Source organism: Schistocerca cancellata, chromosome 4 (genome assembly GCF_023864275.1).
Source record: "Schistocerca cancellata isolate TAMUIC-IGC-003103 chromosome 4, iqSchCanc2.1, whole genome shotgun sequence".
Classification (NCBI taxonomy): domain Eukaryota; kingdom Metazoa; phylum Arthropoda; class Insecta; order Orthoptera; family Acrididae; genus Schistocerca; species Schistocerca cancellata.
Genome location: NC_064629.1, coordinates 523,212,795 through 523,239,832, shown reverse-complemented (window position 1 = coordinate 523,239,832; position 27,038 = coordinate 523,212,795). Strand labels below are relative to the sequence as shown.

Below are 27,038 nucleotides of genomic sequence, written 5' to 3'. Positions count from 1 at the left end.
GCAAATTATAGAGAAATTGCACTACTCTGCATAGTATATAAAGTATTAGGAAAAATCATGGCTGGGCGACTCAGAACATATGCAGAAGAGTATCTAGGAGACTACCAGTGTGGTTTCAGAACTAATAGAGCCACTACAGATAAGATTTTTACTATTAAACAGATGCTTGAAAAATGTTATGAGGATAACATCAATGTCCACCAGCTGTTCATTGATTTCAAACAAGCTTATAATAGTATCAAAAGGGATCAACTCTGGAAGGCAATGCAAGAAGAAAGAGTACCCAAAAAACTGATAAGACAGGTTCAAATGACTTTGAGAAGAACGGTATGCAAAGTAAAGATTGAAGGCATTTTATCTAAGGCATTTGAAGTTAATCAAGGATTGCAGCAGGGTGATGTGCCCTCCACTACTCTGTTTAATGTCGCCTTGGAGAGGGTAACGTGAAAGAGACAAAGTGGCAACACTGGAGGAACACTGTTTAATGGAGTGATGCATGATATTGCATATGCAGATGTTACTGATCTGTTATCCAGGAGGAAACAGGACCTGGAAGAAAAGCTTGGAAAATTAGGAAGATATGGAGTGGAAATGGGGCTGACAATAAATCAGTCAAAGGCCAAGTAAATGTTAACATCTGGGAAAAGGTATAGTGAAGGAGACAGAATCATGACTTTGAATGGGAAAGAATATAAAACCTGTGAGAGCTCTAAACATCTTTGGTCACTGATAACTGAGAATAACGATATGAGAGAAGAAATACATGCATGGATTGCAGCTGGTAACAGGAGTCTGCACTGATTAAAGTATTTAAAGCAAGAAGCCTTGGTAGGAATCTGAAGCTGACTGTGTATTGTAGAGTATTGAGACCTGTAGTGATGTATGATTCAGAGACTTGGATAATGATGCAAAATGATGAGGAGTTGCAGAGATGGGAAAGGAAGGTAACTAGGAAAATATACAGGCCAGTGAATGATAGGGGGTTTTGGTGAATCGAAATAAGGAGATCAGAGAGTTGCATAACAAATCAGAGAATTGTGTAACAAACCAGATATCATGACAGAAATAAAGAATAATATACTTTGTTGGTTGGGACATGCAGAAAGAATGGTGGAGAGCAGCACAGCCGAGAAAGTTTTCAAAGGAAAACCATGTGGAAGCCATATAAGGGGCAGACCAAGGACCAGATGACTAGACAACGTGGAAGAGGACTTGAGAAGAATGGGAGTTAGAAGATGAAGAGCCAAAGCAGCCAGCACAGAAGAGTGGACAGAGATTGTACAGGAGGCCAAGGCTCCACAAGGGCTGTAGTGCCAAGGAGTAGGTAAGTAACTAAGCTATCGGACAAACTCTTATTCAGATTTACAAAAACACACACACATTCATACATGCACAACTCACACACAAGTGGGCACTGTTGTTGCACCTCAATGCTCAGAAATAACAATGGCCATGTTTGTGTGGAATTTGTCTAATACCTTGGTTTGCTTTTCAATGTACTTTTTAATGTACCTGTCAGCTACTCAAAGCATCCTCTGTGTGGTGAGCAGTAATTTATCCTAATGCATATTGTACATAACATTTAAAACTGTTATGTCTGCCATTACACACATCCCTTGAATCAGCTTCCTCCAAGGATGTCTGAAACATTCTGTACCCTGTTCATTAATTACACCAATTTTTTTCATGATGCCATTTCATTTTGACCAGGTAAGTTAATAGGAGGGCTTGCCGAAAATTAATACCTAAAATTTTTTATGTGAAAACTCTGAAAGCTTTTTAAATGAAACAAACATTATTAACATTCTACATCTTTATTCTTCATGTCTACATATTAATTTGTCAATAGTCTCCCTGGAGACAAATGCATTTCTCCCAACACGAGACCAGTTTGTTGATACTGACACTGTAGAATGATGACTGTCGACGGAGCCACAACCTCACCTCTGCTTGCACCACTTTACTACCATGAGAGTGAAGTCCATGAAGGTGCTCTTTAAGGACTGGATACAGATGAAAATCAGATGTGGTCAAGTTGGGACCATATTGAGGATGACCAATGACAGTGAACCCAAGGCACTGAATTGTTGCAGATGTTGCAGTCCTCGTATGTTATCTGACATTGTCATGCTGAAGGGGAGTGTGATCCACGTGTGGACAAACTCCTTGAATTTGAAACTCAATTACAGCACAATGTTCGTCATGCATTAACATAGTTATGTTACACACTGCCATGTTACACACAACAATTTGGAGCCCTCTAGCTGTAGATGGCTGCAAATATGTAGACATGAATAATAAAGACACAGAATGTTAATAATATTTCTTTTATTTAAAAAACTTTACAAGTTTTCACAGAAAAAATTCGGAGGCACTAGGTTTCTGCATGACATACGTATGGCTACTTACAAAGTATGCACAGATAGGCAATTATCTGTGAAATTACGTTAATTTGTTGTAGGAAGTCCAATACTTTTGCTCAGTCATGGGTAATGATGGTGTATATATCATTAATGTATCTGAACCAGATGGATATCAGACTGCTACAAAGGTTCAAGACAAAACTTTTAAATATTTAAAAACAATTGAGCACAAAAGTGAAGTTAAACATTGTAATTAAAACCAAGAGATGTAAATTCCAGTACAATTGACAGAATTACTTGAAACACATCACGGCACACACAACTTTCAGAACAGCAGGGTCCTTCTTTGAGAGGAAAGAGGACTGGGTTGGGTGAAGATGGAAACTGAGTTCCTCCATCGTGAAGGAGTGCCATGATCTATTTCAAACGTTTCTACTGGCAGTAGAGGTAGCTGTTCCTCCTGAAGGTATGAACTGGCCAGGCTTTCTGTCTCTCTGTGATTTTAATTATTTTGAATTTTCCTTTATGTACAGTCAACCATGATGCAACTGACAAAATATAAGAATGACATACATAACACAAGCATTTACCCAGAAGAAAGCTTTCATTCAAAAGATAAGTACAGTAACTAGAACTGTCCACTTATCGTGCTCCCGTATTAACCCTTTTGCAGCTGCTAGGACCGAGCCCCCAACCTGCCCGACCGGCTGAAGGGACGAAGGCATTGTGTGCCTCACTGGTGGGTAGCTGACTCAGTTCTATGACTGCTGCATGCTATGGCCATTGTCGGCTAATTGCACATTCCAGTGAACACAGAACCACTCTTCAATAATGTTCTTTATGAAACCCCTATCACACTGTACAGTCATTGTGTTTGCAGTTTTCAATAACCACAATAGATAAATTTAAAATTAATCCAAGCTTTCTGTTTTCAGTTTATCCTGAGATAGGAAAATGTTAGTTTAGATAAATGAAAAATTGTGAATGGAAAATTCTGTAACACGAGTTCTACACTAGCAATATATGTGCCTGCAATCTATTAAAATCTGATTAATATCAGGTCAATACATTTCAACATATATTAAGTTTTAAAGTGAACAGTTCTCAGCAACGACTCCCAAAATTTGGACTGTCATCTGTTCCACATGGCAGCCACTGTTGCTGAGAAACTGCAAGTATTTTGCTACACTGCTCACATTTTATAACATCTGATAGATGAATTGTGTAGGATAATTCATGTCTTTTCACATTATACATGTATCATGTGTACTTAGTAGGTCAGGAAATCAAATTACAGATACTAGGCCGTATGTGCCATTTTCTGTTCTGTGCGACCACATGGGTTCTGAGAAACTGCAAGTATTTTGCTACACTGTTCGCCCTTTGAAACACCTGATACATCAGTTCTATACGATAATTCATGTCCTTTCACATGTTTGTATCATGTATTCTTTGTAGATTATAAAATCAACTTAAAGTTACTTGGCAGTGCATGCAGTTTTCTGTTCCACGTGGCTGCAAGAGTTGCTAAGAAGCTGTCAGTATTTTGCTACACTTTTAGCCCTTTGAACCATCTGATATGTCAGTTCTGGAGGATTATTCATGCCTTTTAACTTTATATATACTTGTATCATGTGTATATTGTAGATTGTGCGAGGCTGAAGGTGGTGATCAAAAACTGCAAGTATTTTGGTGCACTGCGCACCTTTTGAATAGCAGTTCATTAATGTAATACAGGCCCTTCTGATTATATATCTGTTTGTGTCATTAGTCTTGTGTACATTAGGAAATCAAACTGTATTTATTCGATTTATGTCTAAGCAGAAAGGAACCTCTAAGCAGAAAGGAACCTGGAGCAGGTGAAAGCTGTAGCATTTTCTGACAGTACAAAGAAGAGCAGATAACAACGGTGCTGGAAGGAATATTGGAGTGCAGACAACCGTGAGTCATCATTCTGTCGTGCCTATTTATCTGCTTCTGCGCCCAGCATCAGGCCTTCCTGCCTGTTGGGGGTACATGAATGCCCTTCGCCATCTGTGTGTTCTACCCGCCGAGCATACAGATACGCCCATAGCTGTCTGGGTGCACAACCTATTGGGCATACACATATGCCCATAGCCACGAAAGGGTTAAAGGTATACAATGAGAGACAATAGCTATGATTATTATACGTTGATAATGAATTATTGATAAGCAGAGGATAAAAGGACACAAATGAGCAGCAAGGGAAGAATAAAGAGAGAAACACCAAAGACTAGATATATGGCAAGGGTGTTGTAAATAGTAAATGTAACTAGCACTAGGGAAGAAAAATAAGGATTTCAATTAATCTAAAATTAAAAACTAGCAGAAGTGGTAAGATGACCGAAGGAAATTAAAAAGAAGAAGAAAATGCTGTGATAATGAATCACTAAGAAAGTTGATGAAACAAATGAAGACACTGGGAAACAAAAATATAAATAATTTTCAACTGTGATAAATTTGTAGGTGAGATTTAATACAAAAACAAAAGGACTAGTTTCTTATTATCATTACTAAAAGTGGACACGACAAAATATCTAACTGAAACGAACAAAGAAGTGAGGCACAGTAGTATACTACCACAATATTTTTTCATTGCCATAAATGATGACACTGCAGACACTCTAAGGTCATTTATACATGAGGAAATTCAGATACAGTTCAATGTAAAACTTAAGAAAAGCATGAATGATCCTGTCAAATGCAAACATTTTAACAAAGTCTTGCACAAGGCGGAATATCTCACCAAAGGAAACATGATCAGAAGGTGAATAATAATCAAACTTTTATCATGCACAAAGTTGAAGCTCAATAAATGCACATAAACAAACTCAAGGCTTACAGGCTACGCTCACGTAGTCAAAAAAGATAATCAATGCACTCACCATATAGAAAGCTCCCCGATGATAATATTTCTGTAGAAATTTGTACTTTCCTTTGGCTGCTTTGTTCGTGACATGTTTTGGATTGTTGCGTAGTTCAATTCTGCGTTCTTCTTCTGTCATATTTCTCAGCCGTTCAATTTCCATACGTTCTCTCTCAACCCTTGAATGATTGAAAATATTTTTCATTCACAAGTAAAGTGGTCCCCCACTGATAGATGTGTTGCATAGCTCAAATTCTTACAAGCATTTAAAATACTATTACTTCAACAAAACACACATTATTTGCAACTGAAATCATAACAGATAGCCAACAGTGGAATCTTTACATATGGACTCCTCCTATTCTCTGTATGAATACATCAGATTTATTGTTGAAGTACAGGCACCCCACTCTATTCTACAACTTTCATAATTACTGTACGAATAGAATGGTGAAACAGACAGCAGGCACACAAAAAGTAACCAAAAGATCAATCAAGGGATGCCCACAAGGGTCAATTTCCAGGCCAGTATTTTAGAATTTGATAATCATACATCTCTTGTGCCAATTGGAAGGGGATGGTCAAGATAAATTGTATGTGGTGTTGGGGAGGTCAAAGAGCTGAGCTGGAGAGAATGGCATATGGGGTCCAGTACCAAATCCAGGGACAAAGTAGACAATGAACTATTGCTCCACAGATAACTAAAAACACACAGTACACCAGTTTTTCCCTAATACTTGTGAATACCTAACCCTTAGCCACAGAAACCACAGCTAGGACATAATACCTTGCTTAACCCTCTCACTTCTGTGGACGTGTATACACGTCCTGCTATGCGAGTTGCCAGGTGCTGTGGATGTGTATCCAAGCATCACTTGAGCTTTTCTACAGTGCTATGGACGTCTGTATGCAATCTGAGGTGCTGAATTCTCACTGCTGCTAACAAGTTACTTCCAAATATTTATGAAAAAAAAAGTTTCCATTATTTATCACACAAAATATGTGCCTCATTTAGGACACATGAAAATTTGATATGACCACACGATTCACGAGGTGCATGGACATGAATAGGTGTGTAGTGTGTGTGTCTCAATCAGATATAAAACCGAATAACTCGAGAATGAAGTGAGATATCATTCTGCTCTCAGTTTTAAATAAAATTTTGATATCTTAGCTATATTTCATTCACTGCAATGTAAGAGCTAAAACTGACTACACAATGTTTGCGCAGTGCATTCTTACTTCTGCAATCTCTTTAAAATTTCATTCAATGTTTAATTTAATTTGATGCAGCGGAGTAAGTATAACGGATAATGAAAAGAAATTCAGTTCTTTATCGAGTGAAGATACCAGACTGTAAGATGTGCAAAAATCAAATATCTTCACTAACAGTTTTCAAAAAATCGAATGATAAATATTACCTATCAGCCGGAATACTGTCTCTCAGCACAGGAATCACCTTTCGGTAAGCAGTACAGCCACAACAAAAGCTGCTCTCAGCACTGAATGAAAAGAGCACATCCGCAACAGTGAAAGGATTAATAGTACATGGCCTGTATCCAGCTTACTAGAACAGATTCAACAGGAAAGAGAATATGTGTGAGCGTGGTCACAGGAGATCACCCGACCATATCAACTCTAACCCTACCACTTGTAATGGAATTAGAGAATCTACGGAGACAAACAAATTCCCATATATACCCCTAAGAAACTGTTAATAGTGAATGACAACAGACAATATTGCTCATAAAATTTCACGACGTGCCTAAGACAAATACTATAGGATATGACACTTACCAAATCCCCTATTCCACACAGCACATTTATAACAACAGCAGTAGAAGTGATACAGCAAATGGAAATGTGTGATGACAAACTAGCACGTGGAATTAGTGTTGTAAAAGATGTAGGTATTGTACATCACTTTATAAGCTGATGGTCTTTACTCTAATGGCCCTCTTTAGCCCTAACTATGTTTAACAGAGAGGATTGGAGGGGAGGGTGACTGATGGTTGTAAGGAAGAGGCAGCAGAAGCACAGGACAGGAATATGGCAACAATGAGTTCATTCTGCCTGCAGGCAGGAGTTGTGCAAGGGACTCAATGGTGTGGATGAGTGGTAGGAGAGAGAACAGAGCAGCAGGAATACGGAAGAGGAATGTGTGAGTGCATGATGAGTGAAGTTCTGGTCACAGGGGAGGAGTGGAGGTGACTGCGAGGCAGGGGCTAGGGGAGAGATCAAGGCCAGGACGATTACAGGACTGACCTATCTGTTGCAAGGACAATTCTCCCAACACCATCATCATCTCTGATTTATGTAGCTAAAAATCATCATTACAACACATCCTTTGAACCCCCAGTCACCCAGATCTCAATCTCTGCCAGCTGCGGCCTCACAACCACCTACACTCCTGTTCCAAGAGCCTAACTGCACTCATCTTGCACTCACACCCTCCTCTTCCAGTCTTCCCCCTCCTGTTCTATCTTCACTTTTAAATTTGCCCTTACATGCCAATGAGTACCATGCCCAATTCCACTTGCCTGCATCCAGAACAAGTTCACTGGTGCCTCATTTGTATCCCATGTGCCTGCTGTTTCTCACTCCCAGTTGTCTACCACCCTACCCCATACCTCCTTCCTGCTCCTTTAATCCTTTATTCTACTGACCACACCACCCAATGCAACACTTCACTCCTGTTAGGTTGCAGTGCTAGCACAATGAAGTCAGCCACGACAATGCAGCTGTTTAGGTGTCTATGTACTTTATAGGTCGAAAGGAGTTGTCTGAAAGCATGTACTTAATGATGACTCAACATCTCATCAACTCAGAACCTCAGTTCCTTCCATTATTCAAATTACCATATGTTTGTACATATAACACTATATGGTAAAAACAAAACTAAAAAAAAAACACTGTCCTTTTCTTCGTTTTCACAAGGAAGTATTTATACTTACGCTTCTCTCTCTTCACGATCACGTTTCAATCTCTTTAACTCCCGCAATTTCCATGCTTCATATTCAACTTCATCATTTTCATCATCAGTATTAATATCATTTAAGGAAGGTTCTTCCGTTTCTTTCACAGCCATTTCTTTGCGAACCTCATCTTCTACCATCTGCACAAAAGAAGAAATGGAACACATTACTTTTATGACACAAAATATCTAAACAGTCACACCACTCACTGCGTTAAATCAATACCACCTAAATCACAAGGCCTTACAACCCTCTGCCAATAGGCAAAAGATGTCATTAACTTCAGGCATACAGTCAGTGCCACTTACTGGTATCAGTGCGACCTAGATGCCTGTAGGAATGCTATGTGGAGCCATCTAAACAACTGTTTCGGAGCTGTAGTGTTAGTGAGTTGAATTCCCTTGGCACTTCTCACTCCCATACCTGTCACTCAGGTCTTTGATGTAATTCCCTTGTGAATTTCTGCTCTTTGAAGTGTATACAGCTTGGTTGTGATGGTAATTATGACGAGAAGAAGAAGGTTCACATTTTTAAATTTCCAGCTGATGAGAATACACTAAGGAAACGGTTATCTGTGATCAAAAGAGAGAACTTCATTCCTAGCAAGCATTCTTTGGTGAGTGCCTTTCATTTTAAGCTGCACTTATCAACAAAAGTATATCGCAGTTGAAGTTTGAGTATCAGTACAAGTTTCAGTGACATGCGCGCAGTATATTATTTTCCACTTCGTAGGTCTGCCATTTGCACTTCTGCGAAATTGATATATTGTGGGAAACACAAGCACTAGACCGGAAAACTGGGGCTATGTTAACTGCACCACTAAGCAAGCAACAACTCCAACGAAACACAGTCCCAAGCAAATTTCCTAACTGCCCTTCGTATATTTCCAATGTAATGCCAAAAACCAGAAAATCTTCTTCTGAAAAACAGGAATGTGGTGCTGAGCACAAACTCATTAAATATGTTAATACAGGTGGGTAGCGATATCCACAGAAAATGCCATTGCTGATAGTAATGTATTCTTTTTGTTTCATAATAAAACTATTATCAAATGAAAACAGTGACTCCTTTCTCAGGCTTCAAAACCAACGGCAAACAGCTTGTAAATTAATTCTTGATTGTGTTATGGCCAATGATAATTTTGCAGTTGATGTCTGTGAAAAACATTCAGCACAGGAATGGTGTAAATCTGTTGTTTGGGCAGGTGTTAATATTTTGCTTAATAAATATTGTAAAATGACAAGGTGCATAGGTCATTAAACAAAAGGAAACTGAAAACTGTGGTGGAAGCACATATTTTAAACAAAGTAAAAAGAAATGTACATAATTTTCATTAATAGTCATCCACTTTTGCTAACTTCACTAAGCAAGTTTTCCGTACTAACTACAGTACATCTAAGCTCTCCCTATACATATTTATTTCCTCAGCTCTGATGTTACAAAACTTTCACCATTTTCAATTTTGAGAGAATATACTTTGTATCTACTATGTTACTGTAATGAGTATTACTTAGAGGAGTGCAGGATGGTGAGTGAGCTGTTAGGTGTTAAGAGGAAGGACTGATAAGTGTATCTAGTAATAACTGTCTGTCATGTTCCTCCTATTACATATTCTCAATGTGTTTTAAAAATATTACTGGCACTTGTTACTCCCATACCTGTGACTCAGGTCTTTGATGTAAGATATTATGACTTTAGATACTACGCAGATTTCAAATACTTAGTGTGTGTGTGTGTGTGTGTGTGTGTGTGTGTGTGTGTGTGTGTGTGTGTGTGTGTGAGAGAGAGAGAGAGAGAGAGAGAGAGAGAGAGAGAGCAGCAGCAGTTAGGCGGTGCGAGAAAAAAGGGGGGGGGAGTGATAAGTGTCATTAGCCATAATTGCTTCCCTTGTTCTTCCTATCATTTTTAATGTGTTTTGAAAATATTTGGTTCTGATAGCCAAGAGGTCATTTAAGAGTTTTCTAATTTCTATTGTTCTTTGAGTGCTGCTTTCCTTAAGAATGAGGTGTTTGCTATTGCTGACACATTTTATCCAATTCCTTTGACTCTTATCCTTGATATGAGGTGATGTGGTTTCAGATAGTGTGCAAATGTCAAATAGTGTGGGTGTGGAATTGTGTGAGTGAGTTGTTAGTTGGTAAGAGGAATGGTAGATAAGTGCATCTAGTCATAATTGCTTGTCTTGCTCCCCCCTATTGTTTTCACAGTGGAATATTTGGTTTCTGATATCCACCAGGTTATTTACAAGATGTCTTATTTTCTATTATTTTTATTTGAGTTTTGCTTTTTGGATGGATGAGGTGTGTGCTTTTGCAGACACTTGTTATTCCCATACCTTTGAGTCTTGTCCCTCATGTGACAACAGTTTTAGTTAGTTAGTTAGTTTCATGTTCCATGGATCATTTTGCATGATAAACCGTAATGATTTGGAATGAGTCATTTTAAATTCAGATTGCAAATTCATTTTTACATATGGCCACATGCTGAAGACTTTTAAAAGTATTTTACCATGCAAATGTGAAATAAGCTGTTCCATACTTGTGACCTGTGAAATACACTACTGGCCATTAAAATTGCTACACCATGAAGATGACATGCTACAGACGCGAAATTTAACCAATAGGAAGAAGATGCTGTGATATGCAAATGATTAGCTTTTCAGAGCATTCACATAAGGTTGGCGCCGGTGGCGACATCTACAATGTGCTGACATGAGAAAAGTTTCCAACCGATTTCTCATACACAAACAGCAGTTCACCGGCGTTGCCTGGTGAAACATTGTTGTGATGCCTTGTGTAAGGAGGAGAAATGCGTACCATCATGTTTCCGACTTTGAAAAAGGTCGGATTGTATCCTATCATGATTGCGGTTTATCGTATTGTGACATTGCTGCTCGCGTTGGTCAAGACCCAATGACTGTTAGCAGAATATCGAATTGGTGGGTTCAGGAGGGTAATACAGAATGCCGTGCTGGATCCCAATGGCCTTGTATCACTAGCACTCAAGATTACAGGCATCTTATCTGCATGGCTGTAACGGATCGCGCAGCCACGTCTCGATCCCTGAGTCAACCGATGGGGACGTTTGCAAGACAACAACCATCTGCACGAACAGTTCGATGACGTTTGCAGCAGCATGGACTATCAGCTCGGAGACCATGGCTGCGGTTACTCTTGACACTGCATCACAGACAGGAGCGCCTGCGATGGTGTACTCAACGATGAACCTGGGTGCACTAATGGCAAAACGTCATTTTTTCGGATGAATCCAGGTTCTGTTTACAGCATCATGAAGGTCGCATCCGTGTTTAGCGACATCGCGGTGAACGCACATTGGAAGCGTGTATTCATCATCGTCATACCGGCCTATCACCCGGCATGATGGTATGGGGTGCCATTGGTTACACGTCTCGGTCACATCTTGTTCACATTGACGGCACTTTGAGCAGTGGACGTTACATTTCAGATGTGTTACGACCCGTGGCTCTACCCTTCATTCGATCCCTGCGAAAGCCTACATTTCAGCAGGATAATGCACGACCGCATGTTGCAGGTCCTGTACAGGCCTTTCTGGATACAGAAAATGTTCGACTGCTGCCCTGGCCAGCACATTCTCCAGATCTCTCACCAATTGAAAACGTCTGGTCAATGGTGGCCGAGCAACTGGCTCGTCACAATACGCCAGTCACTACTCTTGATGAACTGTGGTATCGTGTTGAAGCTGCATGGGCAACTGTACCTGTACACGCCATCCAAACTCCGTTTGACTCAATGCCCAGGTGTATCTAGGCCGTTGTTACAGCCAGAGGTGGTTGTTCTGGGTACTGATTTCTCAGGATCTATGAACCCAAACTGCGTGAAAATGTAATCACATGTCAGTTCTAGTATAATATATTTGTCCAGTGAATACCCGTTTATCATCTGCATTTCTTCTTAGTGTAGCAATTTTAACGGCCGGTAGTGTATTCTGCTGGTCATATGCACCACTTTTCATTTTCATATTTGAACTAGTAAATTCCTGTATTCTTAATGTTTTAATATTTACCTTCTCTTAGTTCTAGTGCCTTTTTTGTGCTACATTGTGTCTTTTCTAAATATGTTACTTACTGTGTGTACTCACCCTAATATTTAGATAGGTCTTTTTCTGCTATATAGCATACCTTATTAATTAAAAAAATACAGCTATTTCATCCCTCCAACAATCTGCTTGTAGTTTTCCACTGAAAGCAGCAAACTCTTGTTTCACATTCAAGACGCAATGATAGCAACTCTACTGTCTCTAAGATGGCTCTCATTCATGTTGCTTATTATCAGCACAGCATTCTTTGCCACACTGTCATTCTGTAGAGTTTGGTGAGAAGTATTTGCACGTCTCTGACCATGTGCTATGTTGATCCTGCCTTGAACATTAACTGTGGTTGGACAAGGGTTTCATGTTTGTATTTCCTTTATGTGTCATGAATTTGGATCATCTTGTTTTTCTTCCTCTATTTGCGTGAAAGCTATTTTTGTGTAGAAATCAGTTAGTGGGATGTGATCTCCCATTTGAAAACTTACATCTATTATCTTCCCTACATGTTGTGCTGTGCCCCTTAGCACAATAATTGAGAACCACACTCTTAATATTTAAGATGTTTTGTAGAAGAAAATTTGTTACCTAGAAGTGCAAATGTGATATAGTTTGAGTAATAATTACCATCTGTCCTTACATTAACTATTAAGAGGCTTTGACATCAATCATTATGTCTGTGAAATGCACATAGCAAATGAAAACATTCACGGGGACTGCTACTTTGTAACTCTGCACAATGTTTCCATTAGGTGTAATGCAGAATGAATGCTTTCATTATTAGAGTAATGCTGGGCTGTTTCATGCAATTCATAGATACTTCTGTATGTTTTGGTTGTGATCATAGGTTTAGTGAGAGTTATCAGTAATCTTTTTTCCACTTTTATTGTTTACAATTTACTTCAAACCATATATCTGAAACATGTTATGGATGTATATTATGATTTGTTGAATATTGTTTAAATGTGTAAGTTGCATATTCTACAATTTTGTTTGTGTGAATGTTACGAGAATAAAACTTTGGTACAATTGAAGGTGTCGTATGTTATTTTACAACTGACATACCTTAGGAAAAAATACTTTATGTCTCAGTAATGTCATTTCTTACAGCTCAACAGCTTTTAGTGCCTGGAATTGTGTTAAGTGCAAAAAATTTTCATGATTCTATATCTGACACAGATGAAAACAGTAAATGCTTCCGCTTTGTTTCCTGAGATAACAAATCAACTCGCAGTAATTTCATTTATAGTCAAGCTTGATCATCTTAACGTCTTTTTCTGTCTTATATTTATCTGTTTCTGAAATGGTGTTAGTGCAACGATTTGGCGAAAGGCAAGGTTGACACTAAGTACCTCACCTGGGTTGTGTGATGTCATAGTTGAGTTGTGAGGCCTTGTCGTTTATATGCTGTTAGTTAAATAGGGACGAGAATGAGAAACAACAGAAAGAAATTACATAAAAATGGAAATTGAGCACTAACAACTCCGAAAATGGAAATAAAGTAATTCGAAAATAAACCACAAGAGAACTGTGAACTGTAGCATGTGTATGGAGACAGCAGTAACACAGGAAACATAAAAATACATAGTTTGACAAAAAAAAAGTAAAGCACTCAAAATAGATAGTCGGATGTCAATGTAACTTCATACATGTTCACACCATTGGTGGGTATGTAGATTATTAGAGTTGCAATTCTCTGCAACAGGTAGAACAGCCACCAGACTGCATTAGTGCTGTTACTAGGCGTGGTAGGGTATACAATAGTATGGGTGTGAACAGCATCATATGTTGACTGAATACTGTGAAGAACACACAGATGCTGTGTACTCATGTGAGACAGCATTATAAGCTCCACACATACACAGCGAGGGCAAAAAGGACTTTACAACTTTGGAATGACATAGAAATTTGTTGAGATAACTTACAGAATTGATAGATGTGTCATTTTGTAGCAAATAACCTCACGTTTGATTCATGTAGTGCATCAGTATCCCATTCTGTCACCAGAGGAGCACCAGCATAGTGTACAGTTAAAACAGTTATTTTCACTGGTGTGGAGCATGCTTGCTGAGTGTTTTGGTTTCATGAAACGAACTCTGCAACAAATGTTTGGTACAAATTTCACACTGAGTACATTAAAGAACCTCCAAGCAGACCTAAAATTTACTCTTGACACAAGAACTTCATACAGATGGGTTGTTCACTGTGACATGTTAAATCACCAGATCGCCCGCATGCTGATGACTATGTCAAACAGGTTAGGGAGTGCTTTGCTCACAGTCCACAAAAGAATGTTTGGTAAGTACTGTGAAGATGTTTACACTGGAAACCATAGAGATTCACAATGACACAACACATTAGTGATGCAGATAAGGTTGCTCATTGGGAATCCTGTGCAGAAATGTTGCATTGGATAGTGGACAAGATATTCCTGAACACAATAGTCTTCAGTGACGAGTCAACATTTCATACCAGTGTCATAGTGAACACCCACCACTGCAGAACATGGGGCAGCAAAAATCCACATGCAACCATGGAACACATTTGTGACAGCCCCAAAGTTAATGCTTTTTGTGCCGTTAGCAAATTCAAAGTGTACAGCCCTTTCTTATTCACAGAGAAAACTGTCATTGGTATTGTGTATCTGGATATGCTAGAAAACTTTTTAACTCCACAGATGAATGAAGATGACCGAGATGGGATGGTTTACTTCCAGCAAGATTATGCAGCACCTCATTTCCTCACAGAAGTCCAAAGTTTCTTCGATAAGTTGCTGGACTGGCTGTGAAGAGCCAATCACATGGCCACTTCGCTCCCCAGACTTGCAACCACTGGGGCTTCATTAAAGACTGTATGTATGTTCCTCCCTACCAAACAATTTATCTGACCTAAAAAACTGAATCCACACTGCCATTACACAAGTTATGCTCGATTTGCTGCAGTGAGTGTGAGAGGAAATTGATTACTGAGGGATGTTTGCCGCATCACAAACGGTAGTCACACTGAATCAAAATGACACTTGACACTAATGTAAAACTTGAGGTTGTTTGCTACAAAATCACGCATCTACCAATTCTGTAAGTTATCTCAATAAATTTCTGTAATATTTCAAAGTTAAAAAGTCTTTTTTGAGTCACCCTGTAGTTTGAAAGGCGCCTCATTGTGGATCTCCATTTGGCCAGCAATCATGCCAGATCTGTGGGGAATTTGGCTGTGACAGTGGCTCTACGTTGGATTGCATCAGAATGTGAAGATAGGCATGGTCATTGTCAAGAGCAGGACTACAGAATCAGTGTCCCATGAATAGGCTGCCACTACCACCACAATACATACAGAAGGAAGATTAGGGTATAACATCCCATCTACATTAATGTCATTAGAGATGAGGCAAAAGCTCAGATTGTTTTGCTAAGAACTGGGAAGATAATCAGACATGTCAATTCAAAAGAAACATCCAAACATTTTCCTGGAGTGATTTAGGGCATTCACAGAAAACGTAAATCTAGATGGCCTGAGGCAAATTTGAACTGTCGTCCTTCCGAATGTGAGTAATGTGCCCTACACAAATGGCTACAATTAGACTGGTGCCGTGACCAGGAAGCATGAATGGCATCTCACTGTGTTCAATGATGATTCATGATATCCCATTACCCTAGATGGTCATTGTAGGCAAGTATGGCAGTGAACTGGGGAGAAGTCCTATTCTTCCAATGTTTCAGAGAGTCACAGCCACATTACTCTTGGCATCATGGTATGGGGAGACATCGGGTATGACTTCAGGTTATGGCTGGTAGTGACTGAGGGAGCTCTGCTGGCACAAAGGTATGTCACGGACATCCTGAGTCCTCATATTTTACCTCTCACACAACAATATTGTGCTGCAATTTTTCAACAGGACATTGCTCATCCATACATGGAATGCATCTCTACAAACTGCCTGCATGATGTTATGGTTCTCCAGTAGTGAGCAAGATGCCCAGATCTGTCCCTAATGGAACGTGTGTGGAACTAACTCAGGCATCAACTATGTCCTAATGCCAGTATCTGCAATATCGAGGTCCAGTTACTATTATAGTACACTAGCTTGCCCCCAGGAGAGGCTATAATGGCTTTATAATGCCCTTCACAACTCTATCAGAGCATGCATCCATGTCAGCAGGAATGCAAGGTCACAATGATAGGTGGGCTCATACTGTCAAATTATTCTTAAAGTTAACTCAATACTGTAATCACTGAAATAACATCACATACCCTCTCAACCAGTTAAGGTTCATTTCATTTCTTCTTTCCCTTGTGGGTGCTTCACTTTTTTCATCAGGCAGTGTATGTGATTGCACAAGTGTTGCATAAAATTAAACTTAAACTGGCTTACACTTCTTAACTACAATACACACACAAGGATCTCTCTCTCTCTCTCTCTCTCTCTCTCTCTCTCTCTCTCTCTCTCTCTTCCCCCCCCCCCCCCTCCCTCCCTTTTACATTTAAATACGTTCTTCCGTATGAATTTTCTGACATGACTTTACATCACAGAGCATACTTTCACCAGACAGGTTCAATGGAGGGGGCAGTGGTTACCTAAAAAATGCAGCTGGCACTGTTTACCTACAAGCTTCTGTGTGTTTCACATCATTGTTTTAGTATAACACTGTCTATAAACTCACTCTAATCTTAAAATACAATCTTGTATTTAACAGCACTACCAAATCTAATTCCGTGTAGGACTAGGGCAAACGATGGCCATGATCCAGCAAGTGCTTAAATGTGAAACCCTATCAAAGCCACTGTTTTTAGCTGGGCAACTTGTGATGCTCGCCTGCTTTATTATCTCATTGATGGTCCTCGATGTTGATGTACTGCATTGTTATACCCGCTGAAAGATGGGCGGGGGAGGGGGCGGGGGGTGGGATGGGAGTTCAACACTGACTACTGTAAATGATGTACCCGACAGCTGCACAGTTGAGTTTCACAGTTCTTTACGTTCACTGTTCACCTTTTATGAAAATGCAGATTATACTCATGTATGTTAATGATAATAAGTCAAAATGAAAAAAATGAATTTAAGGAGGCATATGGCAAAACAAAACAGGAAGTAGCAAGATCCAAGCTTGCTTCGTCACAAAGTGAAGACAGTCCTCAAAGGAAACCACCATGAGAGCACAGTCGAGGCCAAAGCAGCTTTGATGCACTGCTTGAAGGATACTGCAACAGCACAGCAGAAACGCGTGAGCCACGCTTGCCGCCATCACTTGCTTTGCATGCATGGCGGGCACATGCAGCTGGCAGTTTTCACATTCAGTATCCTGCAGTGCGGACTCACTGAGTGGCCCTGCCATGCAGCTAAGAAAATGTGGACTCCATACAACTTCGTCACAATGTAGCAGCACTAATCGGCCTAGCAAGTGTTGGAATGCCTTTAGGACTAGACTTTTTCATTAGTTGTAGGGCAATTCTTTTATTGAAATGACAAGGAACGAGTCACCTTACAGGATATGTACATGATTAGTTTTAACACTGATGAACATGCAATTCTCCAGTCCTAATCATGCAACTAAACTTCAAAGCTAGGTTCTTTTTTTACAGGTTACCACTTTCCAGAAAAAAAATCATCTGTGGAATAGAAGAAGTTGTCAAGGAGAGATTTTATGCTGCTTTGTAAATGATTAAAGATTTTTGTTGATGCATATTGAAATCCTTTCTGACCCAGTGACAACTTTAATTATGGGTAATAATAGCCATATTTTCTTCTAATGCTGTAGGAATGCTATCCTTCTCATATTGTGGTGGATTATTTATAACAAATTTTAGCAGTGAAGTCATGTTTTGTGAAGGAGCAGTTAAAACGTCTAACTTCTTGAAGAGGTATCTACATGACGACTGCGGGTGAACACCATATATTACTCTTATTGCTCCTTTTGTGCCACCAATACTTATTTTCTAAGTGATGAGTTATCCCAGAAAATTATTCTCTAAGATGTTATTGGGTGGAAATATGCAAAACATGTTACAAGATTGATTAGTTTGTTTCCAAGACTAGGAATTATATGAAGAGCAAGGGTGGCTGAACATAATGGTTTGAGCAGTTCAGTAGTATGATTCTTCTAGTTCAAGTTCCCATAATACGTACATCCAAAAATTTGGAGCATTCTATCCTATTTGTCAACTCCTGTTCATGCACTACATCAACTGTCGATATCTCTATTTGTTGTACAGAACCGAATATACTGTGTTTTCTCAAAGTTCAGGGGGCATTCACAGAAACCCATTTAATAATTCTTTTAAAAATATCATTAACAATTTCCTCTATTGTTTTCTCCTTAATGTGATTTATTATAACATTAGTATCATCTGCAACAAGTACCAATTGTGCTTGATGAATGTTAAGTGGAAGGTCGCTTGTTCAGTAGGACAGGTGTGTTTCACACCAGTATAGATGAGCAAGTACTCATAGGTCTTAAATAATGCATTTTACAGCCCATGTTTACCAGATTTTTCTAAATTTTTATTTTTCCTTCAAACAGTTGTTCCTGCCATATCCCTGAATACTGACCATTTCTCCTGGGACACGCTTTATAAGGAATATGAGTGGACTCAAAACTGAACTCTGTGGGATGCCCTTCATGATTCCTCCTGTCATTAAAATTTTCTCTCCTTTCAACACTGTTTGAATTATTCAGCATAACTTTTTGCATTCTGCTTCTAAATTTGATTCAAACCAGTTTTTTGTAAAGCCATTGATTCCATAATACTTAAGCTTTTGTAAGAGAGTAACATGACCTACACAATCAGATGGATTGGAAAGATCACAAAAATACCAGCTGGTGATATTTTATTATTTAAGGCTTCCAATATCTGGTGAGTGAATTATAAGCAGCATTCTCAGTTGAGCAACCCCTCTGGATCCAAACTGTGATATGCTACGAAAATCATTTCCTCTTAAATGTGTGACTACCCTTGAGTACATTACTTTTTCAAATATTTTGGAAAAAGACATCAAAGAGGAAACTGGACAATAATTATTGAAGACTTACTTGTCATTTTTCTTATAAACAGGTCTACAAATTGCATGTCTTAATATGTCTTGAAAAATTCCCTGTGCCAGTGTCTTCAGAATCAATGCCACATGAGCTTTTTTTCCTCCTTAATTTCAGTAACAGATGTTAGTGATAATTCTAGTTGCTTAAAACTTTTCTGGAATGGTATTTTTAATATATTGTCCTCCTTTTCCAAATGAACAATTTAATCTGATTTTTGCTACTACACTTAGAAAGTGATTGTTAAAGATACTCATAACTTGTCAATTATCAGTCACAACATTGTCATTTAGTTTGTAATGTTATCTTGTGCACACTGACAGGGTGTATACATGGACAAGGAAAAAAAATTCCCGGATTTCACAGTTAAAAATACACTTTCTCCCGGATGAAAATACACCTTTTCCGTGTTAAGTGACAGTACACTCTTCTTCGACACTGTAAAACTCATCAATTCTTTGAATGTTTATGTTTTTATGTACCGACGTTCCTCCCCCATGAACCATGGACCTTGCCGTTGGTGGGGAGGCTTGCGTGCCTCAGCAATACAGATAGCTGTACCATAGGTACAACCACAACGGAGGGGTATCTGTTGAGTGGCCAGACAAACGTGTGGTTCCTGAACAGGGGCAGCAGCCTTTTCAGTAGTTGCAAGGGCAACAGTCTGGATGATTGACTGATCTGGCCTTGTAACAATAACCAAAACGGCCTTGCTGTGCTGGTACTGCAAATGGCTGAAACCAAGGGGAAATTACGGCTGTAATTTTTCCCGAGGGCATGCAGATTTACTGTATGATTAAATGATGATGGCGTCCTCTTGGGTAAAATATTCCGGAGGTAAAATAGTCCCCCATTCGGATCTCCGGGAGGGGACTACTCAAGAGGATGTCGTTATCAGGAGAAAGAAAACTGGCGTTCCACGGATCGGAGCGTGGAATGTCAGATCCCTTAATCGGGCAGGTAGGTTCGAAAATTTAAAATCGGAAATGGATAGGTTGAAGTTAGATATAGTGGGAATTAGTGAAGTTCAGTGGCAGGAGGAACAAGACTTCTGGTCAGGTGACTACAGGGTTATAAACACAAAATCAAATAGGGGTAATGCAGGAGTAGGTTTAATAATGAATAGGAAAATAGGAATGCGGGTAAGCTACTACAAACAGCATAGTGAACGCATTATTGTGGCCAAGACAGACACAAAGCCCACACCTACTACAGTAGTAAAAGTTTATATGCCAACTAGCTCTGCAGATGATGATGAAATTGAAGAAATGTATGATGAAATAAAAGAAATTATTCAGATAGTGAAGGGTGACGAAAATTTAATAGTCATGGGTGACTGGAATTCTGTAGTAGGAAAAGGGAGAGAAGGAAACATAGTAGGTGAATATGGATTGGGGCTAAGAAATGAAAGAGGAAGCACCTGGTAGAATTTTGCACAGAGCACAACTTAATCATAGCTAACACTTGGTTGAAGAATCATAAAAGAAGGCTGTATACATGGAAGAAGCCTGGAGATACTGACAGGTGTCAGATAGATTATATAATGGTAAGACAGAGATTTAGGAACCAGGTTTTAAATTGTAAGACATTTCCAGGGGCAGATGTGGACTCTGACCACAATCTATTGGTTATGACCTGTAGATTAAAACGAAGAAACTGCAAAAAGTTGGGAATTTAAGAAGATGGGACCTGGATATACTGAAAGAACCACAGGTTGTACAGAGTTTCAGGGAGAGCATAAGGGAACAATTGACAGGAATGGAGGAAAGAAATACAGTAGAAGAAGAATGGGTAGCTTTGATGGATGAAGTAGTGAAGGCAGCAGAGGATCAAGTAGGTAAGTAGGGCTAGTAGAAATCCTTGGGTAACAGAAGAAGTATTGAATTTAATTGATGAAAGGAGAAGATATAAAAATGCAGTAAATGAAGCAGGCAAAAAGGAACACAAACGTCTCAAAAATGAGATCGACACAAAGTGCAAAATGGCTAAGCAGGGATGGCTAGAGGACAAATGTAAGGATGTAGACGCTTATCTCACTAGGGGTAAGATAGATACTGCCTACAGGAAAATTAAAGAGACCTTGGGAGGTAAGAGAACCACTTGTATGAACATCAAGAGCTCAGATGTAAACCCAGTTCTAAGCAAAGAAGGGAAAGCAGAAAGGTGGAAGGAGTATATAGAGGGTCTATACAAGGGTGATGTACTTGAGGACAATATTATGGAAATGGAAGAGGATGTAGATGAAGATGAAATGGGAGATACGATACTGCGTGAAGAGTTTGACAGAGCACTGAAAGACCGGAGTCGAAACAAGGCCCCCGGAGTAGACAACATTCCATTGGAACTACTGACAGCCTTGGGAGAGCCAGTCCTGACAAAACTCTACCATCTCGTGAGCAAGATGTATGAAACAGGCGAAATAACCTCAGACTTCAAGAAGAATATAATAATTCAAATTCCAAAGAAAGCAGGTGTTGACAGGTGTGAAAATTACCAAACTATCAGTTTAATAAGTCACAGCTGCAAAATACTAACACGAATTCTTTACAGACGGATGGAAAAACTAGTAGAAGCCGATCTCGGGGAAGATCAGTTTGGAATCCATAGAAATGTTGGAACACGTGAGGCAATACTGACCCTACGACTTATCTTAGAAGCTAGATTAAGGAAGGGCAAACCTACGTTTGTAGACTTAGAGAAAGCTTTTGACAATGTTGACTGGAATACTCCCTTTCAAATTATGAAGGTGGCATGGGTAAAATACAGGGAGCGAAAGGCTATTTACAATTTGTACAGAAACCAGATGGCATTTATAAGAGTCGAGGGACATGAAAGGGAAGTAGTGGTTGGGAAGGGAGTGTGACAGGGTTGTAGCCTCTTCCCGATGTTATTCAATCTGTATAGTGAGCAAGCAGTGAAGGAAACAAAAGAAAAATTCGGAGTAGGTATTAAAATCCATGGAGAAGAAATAAAAACTTTGAGGTTCGCCGATGACATTGTAATTCTGTCAGAGACAGCAAAGGACTTGGAAGAGCAGTTGAATGGAATGGATAGTGTCTTGAAAGGAGGATATAAGATGAACATCAACAAAAGCAAAACGAGGATAATGGAATGTAGTCTAATTAAGTCAGGTGATGCTGAGGGAATTAGATTAGGAAATGAGACATTTAAAGTACTAAAGGAGTTTTGCTATTTGGGGAGCAAAATAACTGATGATGGTCGAAGTAGAGAGGATATAAAATGTAGACTGGCAATTGCAAGGAAAGCGTTTCTGAAGAAGAGAAATTTGTTAACATCAAGTGTAGATTTAAGTGTGAGGAAGTCATTTCTGGAAGTATTTGTATGGAGTGTAGCCATGTATGGAAGTGAAACATGGACGATAGATAGTTTGGACAAGAAGAGAATAGAAGCTTTCGAAATGTGGTGCTACAGAAGAATGCTTAAGATTAGATGGGTAGATCACATAACTAATGAGGAAGTATTGAATAGGATTGGGGATAAGAGAAGTTTGTGGCACCACTTGACCAGAAGAAGGGATCGGCTGGTAGGACATGTTCTGAGGCATCAAGGGATCACCAATTTAGTATTGGAGGGCAGCGTGGAGGGTAAAAATCGTAGAGGGAGACCAAGAGATGAATACACTAAGCAGATTCAGAAGGATGTAGGTTGTAGTAGGTACTGGGAGATGAAGAAGCTTGCACAGGATAGAGTGGCATGGAGAGCTGCATCAAACCAGTCTCAGGACTGAAGACAACAACAACAACATACCGACGTTTTGAAAGACCTTTGATATGCAGCAACATTTACGCAACATATTTCTGTATTACGAAGGTATAAATTTGAATTCCGCATAACACTGCATGCAACTTTCTGAAGCATTGAAATCGAGATTGCGACGTGCTTTTTGTCAGTCATAGCTCACTGTCACATGATCTCGCCAGCTGATGACAGCACAGACACGTAATGTAGTAAGCCAATAGAAAGATAACTCTTAATTAGCGCGAACACACAAATAAGAAAAGTTAATGGTTTAAATTAATATACATAGCATTCACATATAATATTGGTCTCTAAGATTAATAATCTGGAAGAGAACCTAAGCTTCCACATATAATGTTGATATTTTTTGCGCGTGTTGCACTTTAAGATACATCACATAAATGTGCCAGTAAAATTTTTAATAACGACGTAAATGTTTGATCTTCTGGGCTCGAAATTCTTCTAAATGGTCGTCCTCAAAGAGCTGATTTTTAAATTAGAGTCAAAAGTTTTGCAATTTAAGTAATTCATCGTACATTCTCACATATAGTTCATCTTGCGTTAAAAGGAAATTTGGTTTGAATGTAACACTTTTCAAACCACAATTCGCAATATTTTCCTACGATCTGTTAGAAATAGGTTCGTTTCAGCAGTTGGAAGAGAGCACCAGATAATAGGCGTCACCGCGCTTACGCAGCTATGATGACGCAGGAAGCCCATATGTTCGTACGTGTAAAACATTAAAAGATCTTACATTATGTCATAAAAGAAACAAGACATCAGAGGATACTTCAAGAGCATCGGAATTTCGTGAACCATGCTAAAATGCATAATTCGGCTTAAAATGCACATTCATATGTCCAGATTTGTACATAAATTTTCTAGGAGTACCAATACTGTATTACCTCATGTTTGGTTCTTTTTTATGGCATAATGCCATATGTGCACTTGAAATGCAGCGAACAGTTGAAACTAGCCAATAGTGTGAAATTAAACACTTCATTTCTAATAAAAAAGAAAAGATTAATGAAAGCCAAATCTCTTTAGCAAACTGACAAAAATAACTTCACTGTTCTGGAAGGCGATTAATGCTTGACTGACAGGAAGGTGGAAATAAAATCTAAAACTAACAACATATTTTAGCCTTCCGTAATTATGCGAACGTATTTTAATTCATTTGATAACTCCCGGCCGCAAAAATCCGTTTGTTATCATTTAACGTGAGAGCAATAAACTAAGAGGACACAACAAAATCACTGAATGTAAACACAGGTCATGTGGAGACGATCCATCTCCCCACCACAACCCAGACTGTTCTGGGCATCAGTGCCAGATTTACTATATTTCCGAACCAGGGCAATATTAAGTAGTGGCGCCCAGCCATACTTCTGTAACCAGAAGCGAAAGAAGGTACTACTCATACGCGACTCAACTGTGGATACGCAAGAGCCCGCCCGCCACTGCTCAAACGAATCTAATTTAAACAGTTGTCATATCACGGTCATCGGACGCAATTTGTTGTTAGGAAGCATTGCATAGTCTTCCTAAAGCCTTTGGCCGGCCACGGTGGCCGAGCGGTTCTAGCCACTTCAGTCCGGAGACGCGTGACTGCTACGGTCGCAGGCTCGAATCATGCCTCGGGCATGGATGTGTGTGATGTCTTAGGTTAGTTAGGTTTAAGTAGTTCTAAGTTCTAGGGGACTGATGACCTCAGTAGTTAAGTCCCATAGTGCTCAAAGCCCAGCCTATAGCCTTTGACACACTTTGCTGTTGGCAGATGCACTGTGTTTTGTTGTTCTACACGGCGCATTTCCTTTGCAACTTAAGTTTTATTTTCGTTTTTTTTTTCCTCTCGTTAATGTTTTGTTGCTGCAGTGTTGTTCTACAACAGCAGGATATAGTAATATCCTTTGTTAGAGTACTGGTCCTTACCGGTAAAAATCACAAAAATTTAGCTGAAAACTAAAACAATGAAAAATTCCCGGAATTCTAAAAAATTCCTGGGTTTTTCCCGGTTTTCTCCCGAATGAAAAAATTCCCGGGTTTTTCCTGGATCTCCCGGTTGTTCCGGGTCGTATACACCCTGACTGACTGGTTGTCCTGTCTCCTGTTTCACAATATCCCATATAGTTTTAATCTCATTAATGGAATTATTAATTTCTGTCAGGATGTGCATATTTCAGGACATTTTAATGACTTCCACTAAAATATTACACTATTTTTGTGGCGAGCAAATAACATAAAAACTTGACTTGTTCTGGCCCTTAAATTTCTTTTTCTTCTTATAGGAGATTTTAATATCTTTAATTATTCATAACTTATTTCTTTTATTGGGCTTTCTGGATAACTTTTCAGGAAAGATACTTTCGAATACTGACCAAAATTTACTACAGAAAACACTGAATTTCACATACGCATCTCTTTCTGTATGCATCTCACCCCATACCACCACTAGTAACTTATTCTTAAAACACTGTATACTGGTCTCATTAAAGCCTCATCACTGCTTTGTAGGAACATGCCTCAGAGTTTTAAGGCGCTAGATTCTTTATTTCAATTAACTGTGCATCATGATCAGATAGTCCATTAACAATTGGGCAGACATTAATTGTTTCAACCTGAGCACTGTCCATAAAAATGTTATCAACCAAGAACTTGCTATCTTGCAGCAAGACATGGAAAATTCACTACTGAAATTGAAACAGCCAAATAACGATTAAAGTTCATTTTTCCTGTCAGAATCTTTTAACAACCCTATTAATGCAACAACATTCTGAGAAGTAAGGCAGAACATTTATTACTTCTCTACACCTCTTATACATCTTTTCTTTCACCCCTAAAGTAGGACCAGTCAATTCCAAGAAACAGAGATTCTTGTGCTGCTCATCCTTCTTTATACAAATAAATATGGACTTATTGTTGCTTCTGTTTTTAGATTCTTTGTTAGGCCAAAGTTCATTTCTTGTCTCATTTGCTTTTCAACAAAAATAAACCCTTACCTTGAGGGTGTACTTGCGACGTTCTTCAGCCATTTTCTTTGCTTCTTGTTGTGCTAATTTCTTCTTTTGTTCTTCTCGCTCTTTCTCCAATACAGTCACTCTATCTTTCTTACGTACAAAGACTGGCTTTAGTCTTGGTCCAACTTCTTCTTCTGAGTCTGGACAAAATTAACAACTGAGTTACTAAAAAGTAAAACAATAAGTGTAAGAAATTAAACAGTCTGCAAACAAAATTCCAATATTAATGATTTAGGGATGAAGAATAAAATAATTATTACATAACACTGTACAGCATCACCAGTTTCCCTCATGAAGCACAGGATTGTCCCTGATAATTACGAACAGGTGCATATTAAGAATGTAACAGTTCGTGTCCTTAACAGTGAGACGTAAATATAGAACAGGAGAGACAAAGGACTTCAGACAGCAAAATATACAATGGACTAAAAAGCTGCCACGCATAAAATACAGAAATTTTTCAAGTATGCAAGGTCCTATGTCAAGTTTAGACCACATTCACTATGTCTTTTACATTTTATGACACACTTATTTTAACAACCAAACTGGAAATCAACGCATCCTAACTGATGAAACATTACAGCAACAAATGCAATAAAGAAAATGAAGGAGGGTACGTAAAGGAAAAGTAATACTTACAATTTTTATGTTTACTAACTCACCTTAGATGAAATGCTCACGCCGGTCTGAACTCACATCATGTAAGAATTAAAAAGTCGAACAGACCTAATCAATGGGCTCATCCATCCAAAATTTTTTTTAATCTGACACTGAGGTCGCAATCTGCTTTGTCCATATGAGCTCTTGAAAACAATTATGATGTTATCCCTAAGGTAACACTAAATGTTGTTGCTGTTGTGGTCTTCATTCCAAAGACTGGTTTGATGCAGCTCTCCATTCTAGTCCATCTTGTGCAAATCTCATCATCTTTGCATAAC

At 39.0% G+C, this 27,038-nt stretch overlaps 1 protein-coding gene across 1 annotated transcript in view; it reads right to left on the bottom strand.

The window, feature by feature from the left end:
• LOC126184092 (microfibrillar-associated protein 1) overlaps nt 1-27,038 on the bottom strand; it is a 76,592-nt gene that overhangs the window by 10,328 nt on the left and 39,226 nt on the right. Inside the window, exons 5-7 of the mRNA XM_049926453.1 lie at nt 26,083-26,240; nt 8,205-8,365; nt 5,270-5,429 (exon numbers count right to left, since the gene is read on the bottom strand). Coding sequence (XP_049782410.1) covers nt 5,270-5,429; nt 8,205-8,365; nt 26,083-26,240 — 479 coding nt within the window. The remainder of the gene's footprint in view (nt 1-5,269; nt 5,430-8,204; nt 8,366-26,082; nt 26,241-27,038) is intronic.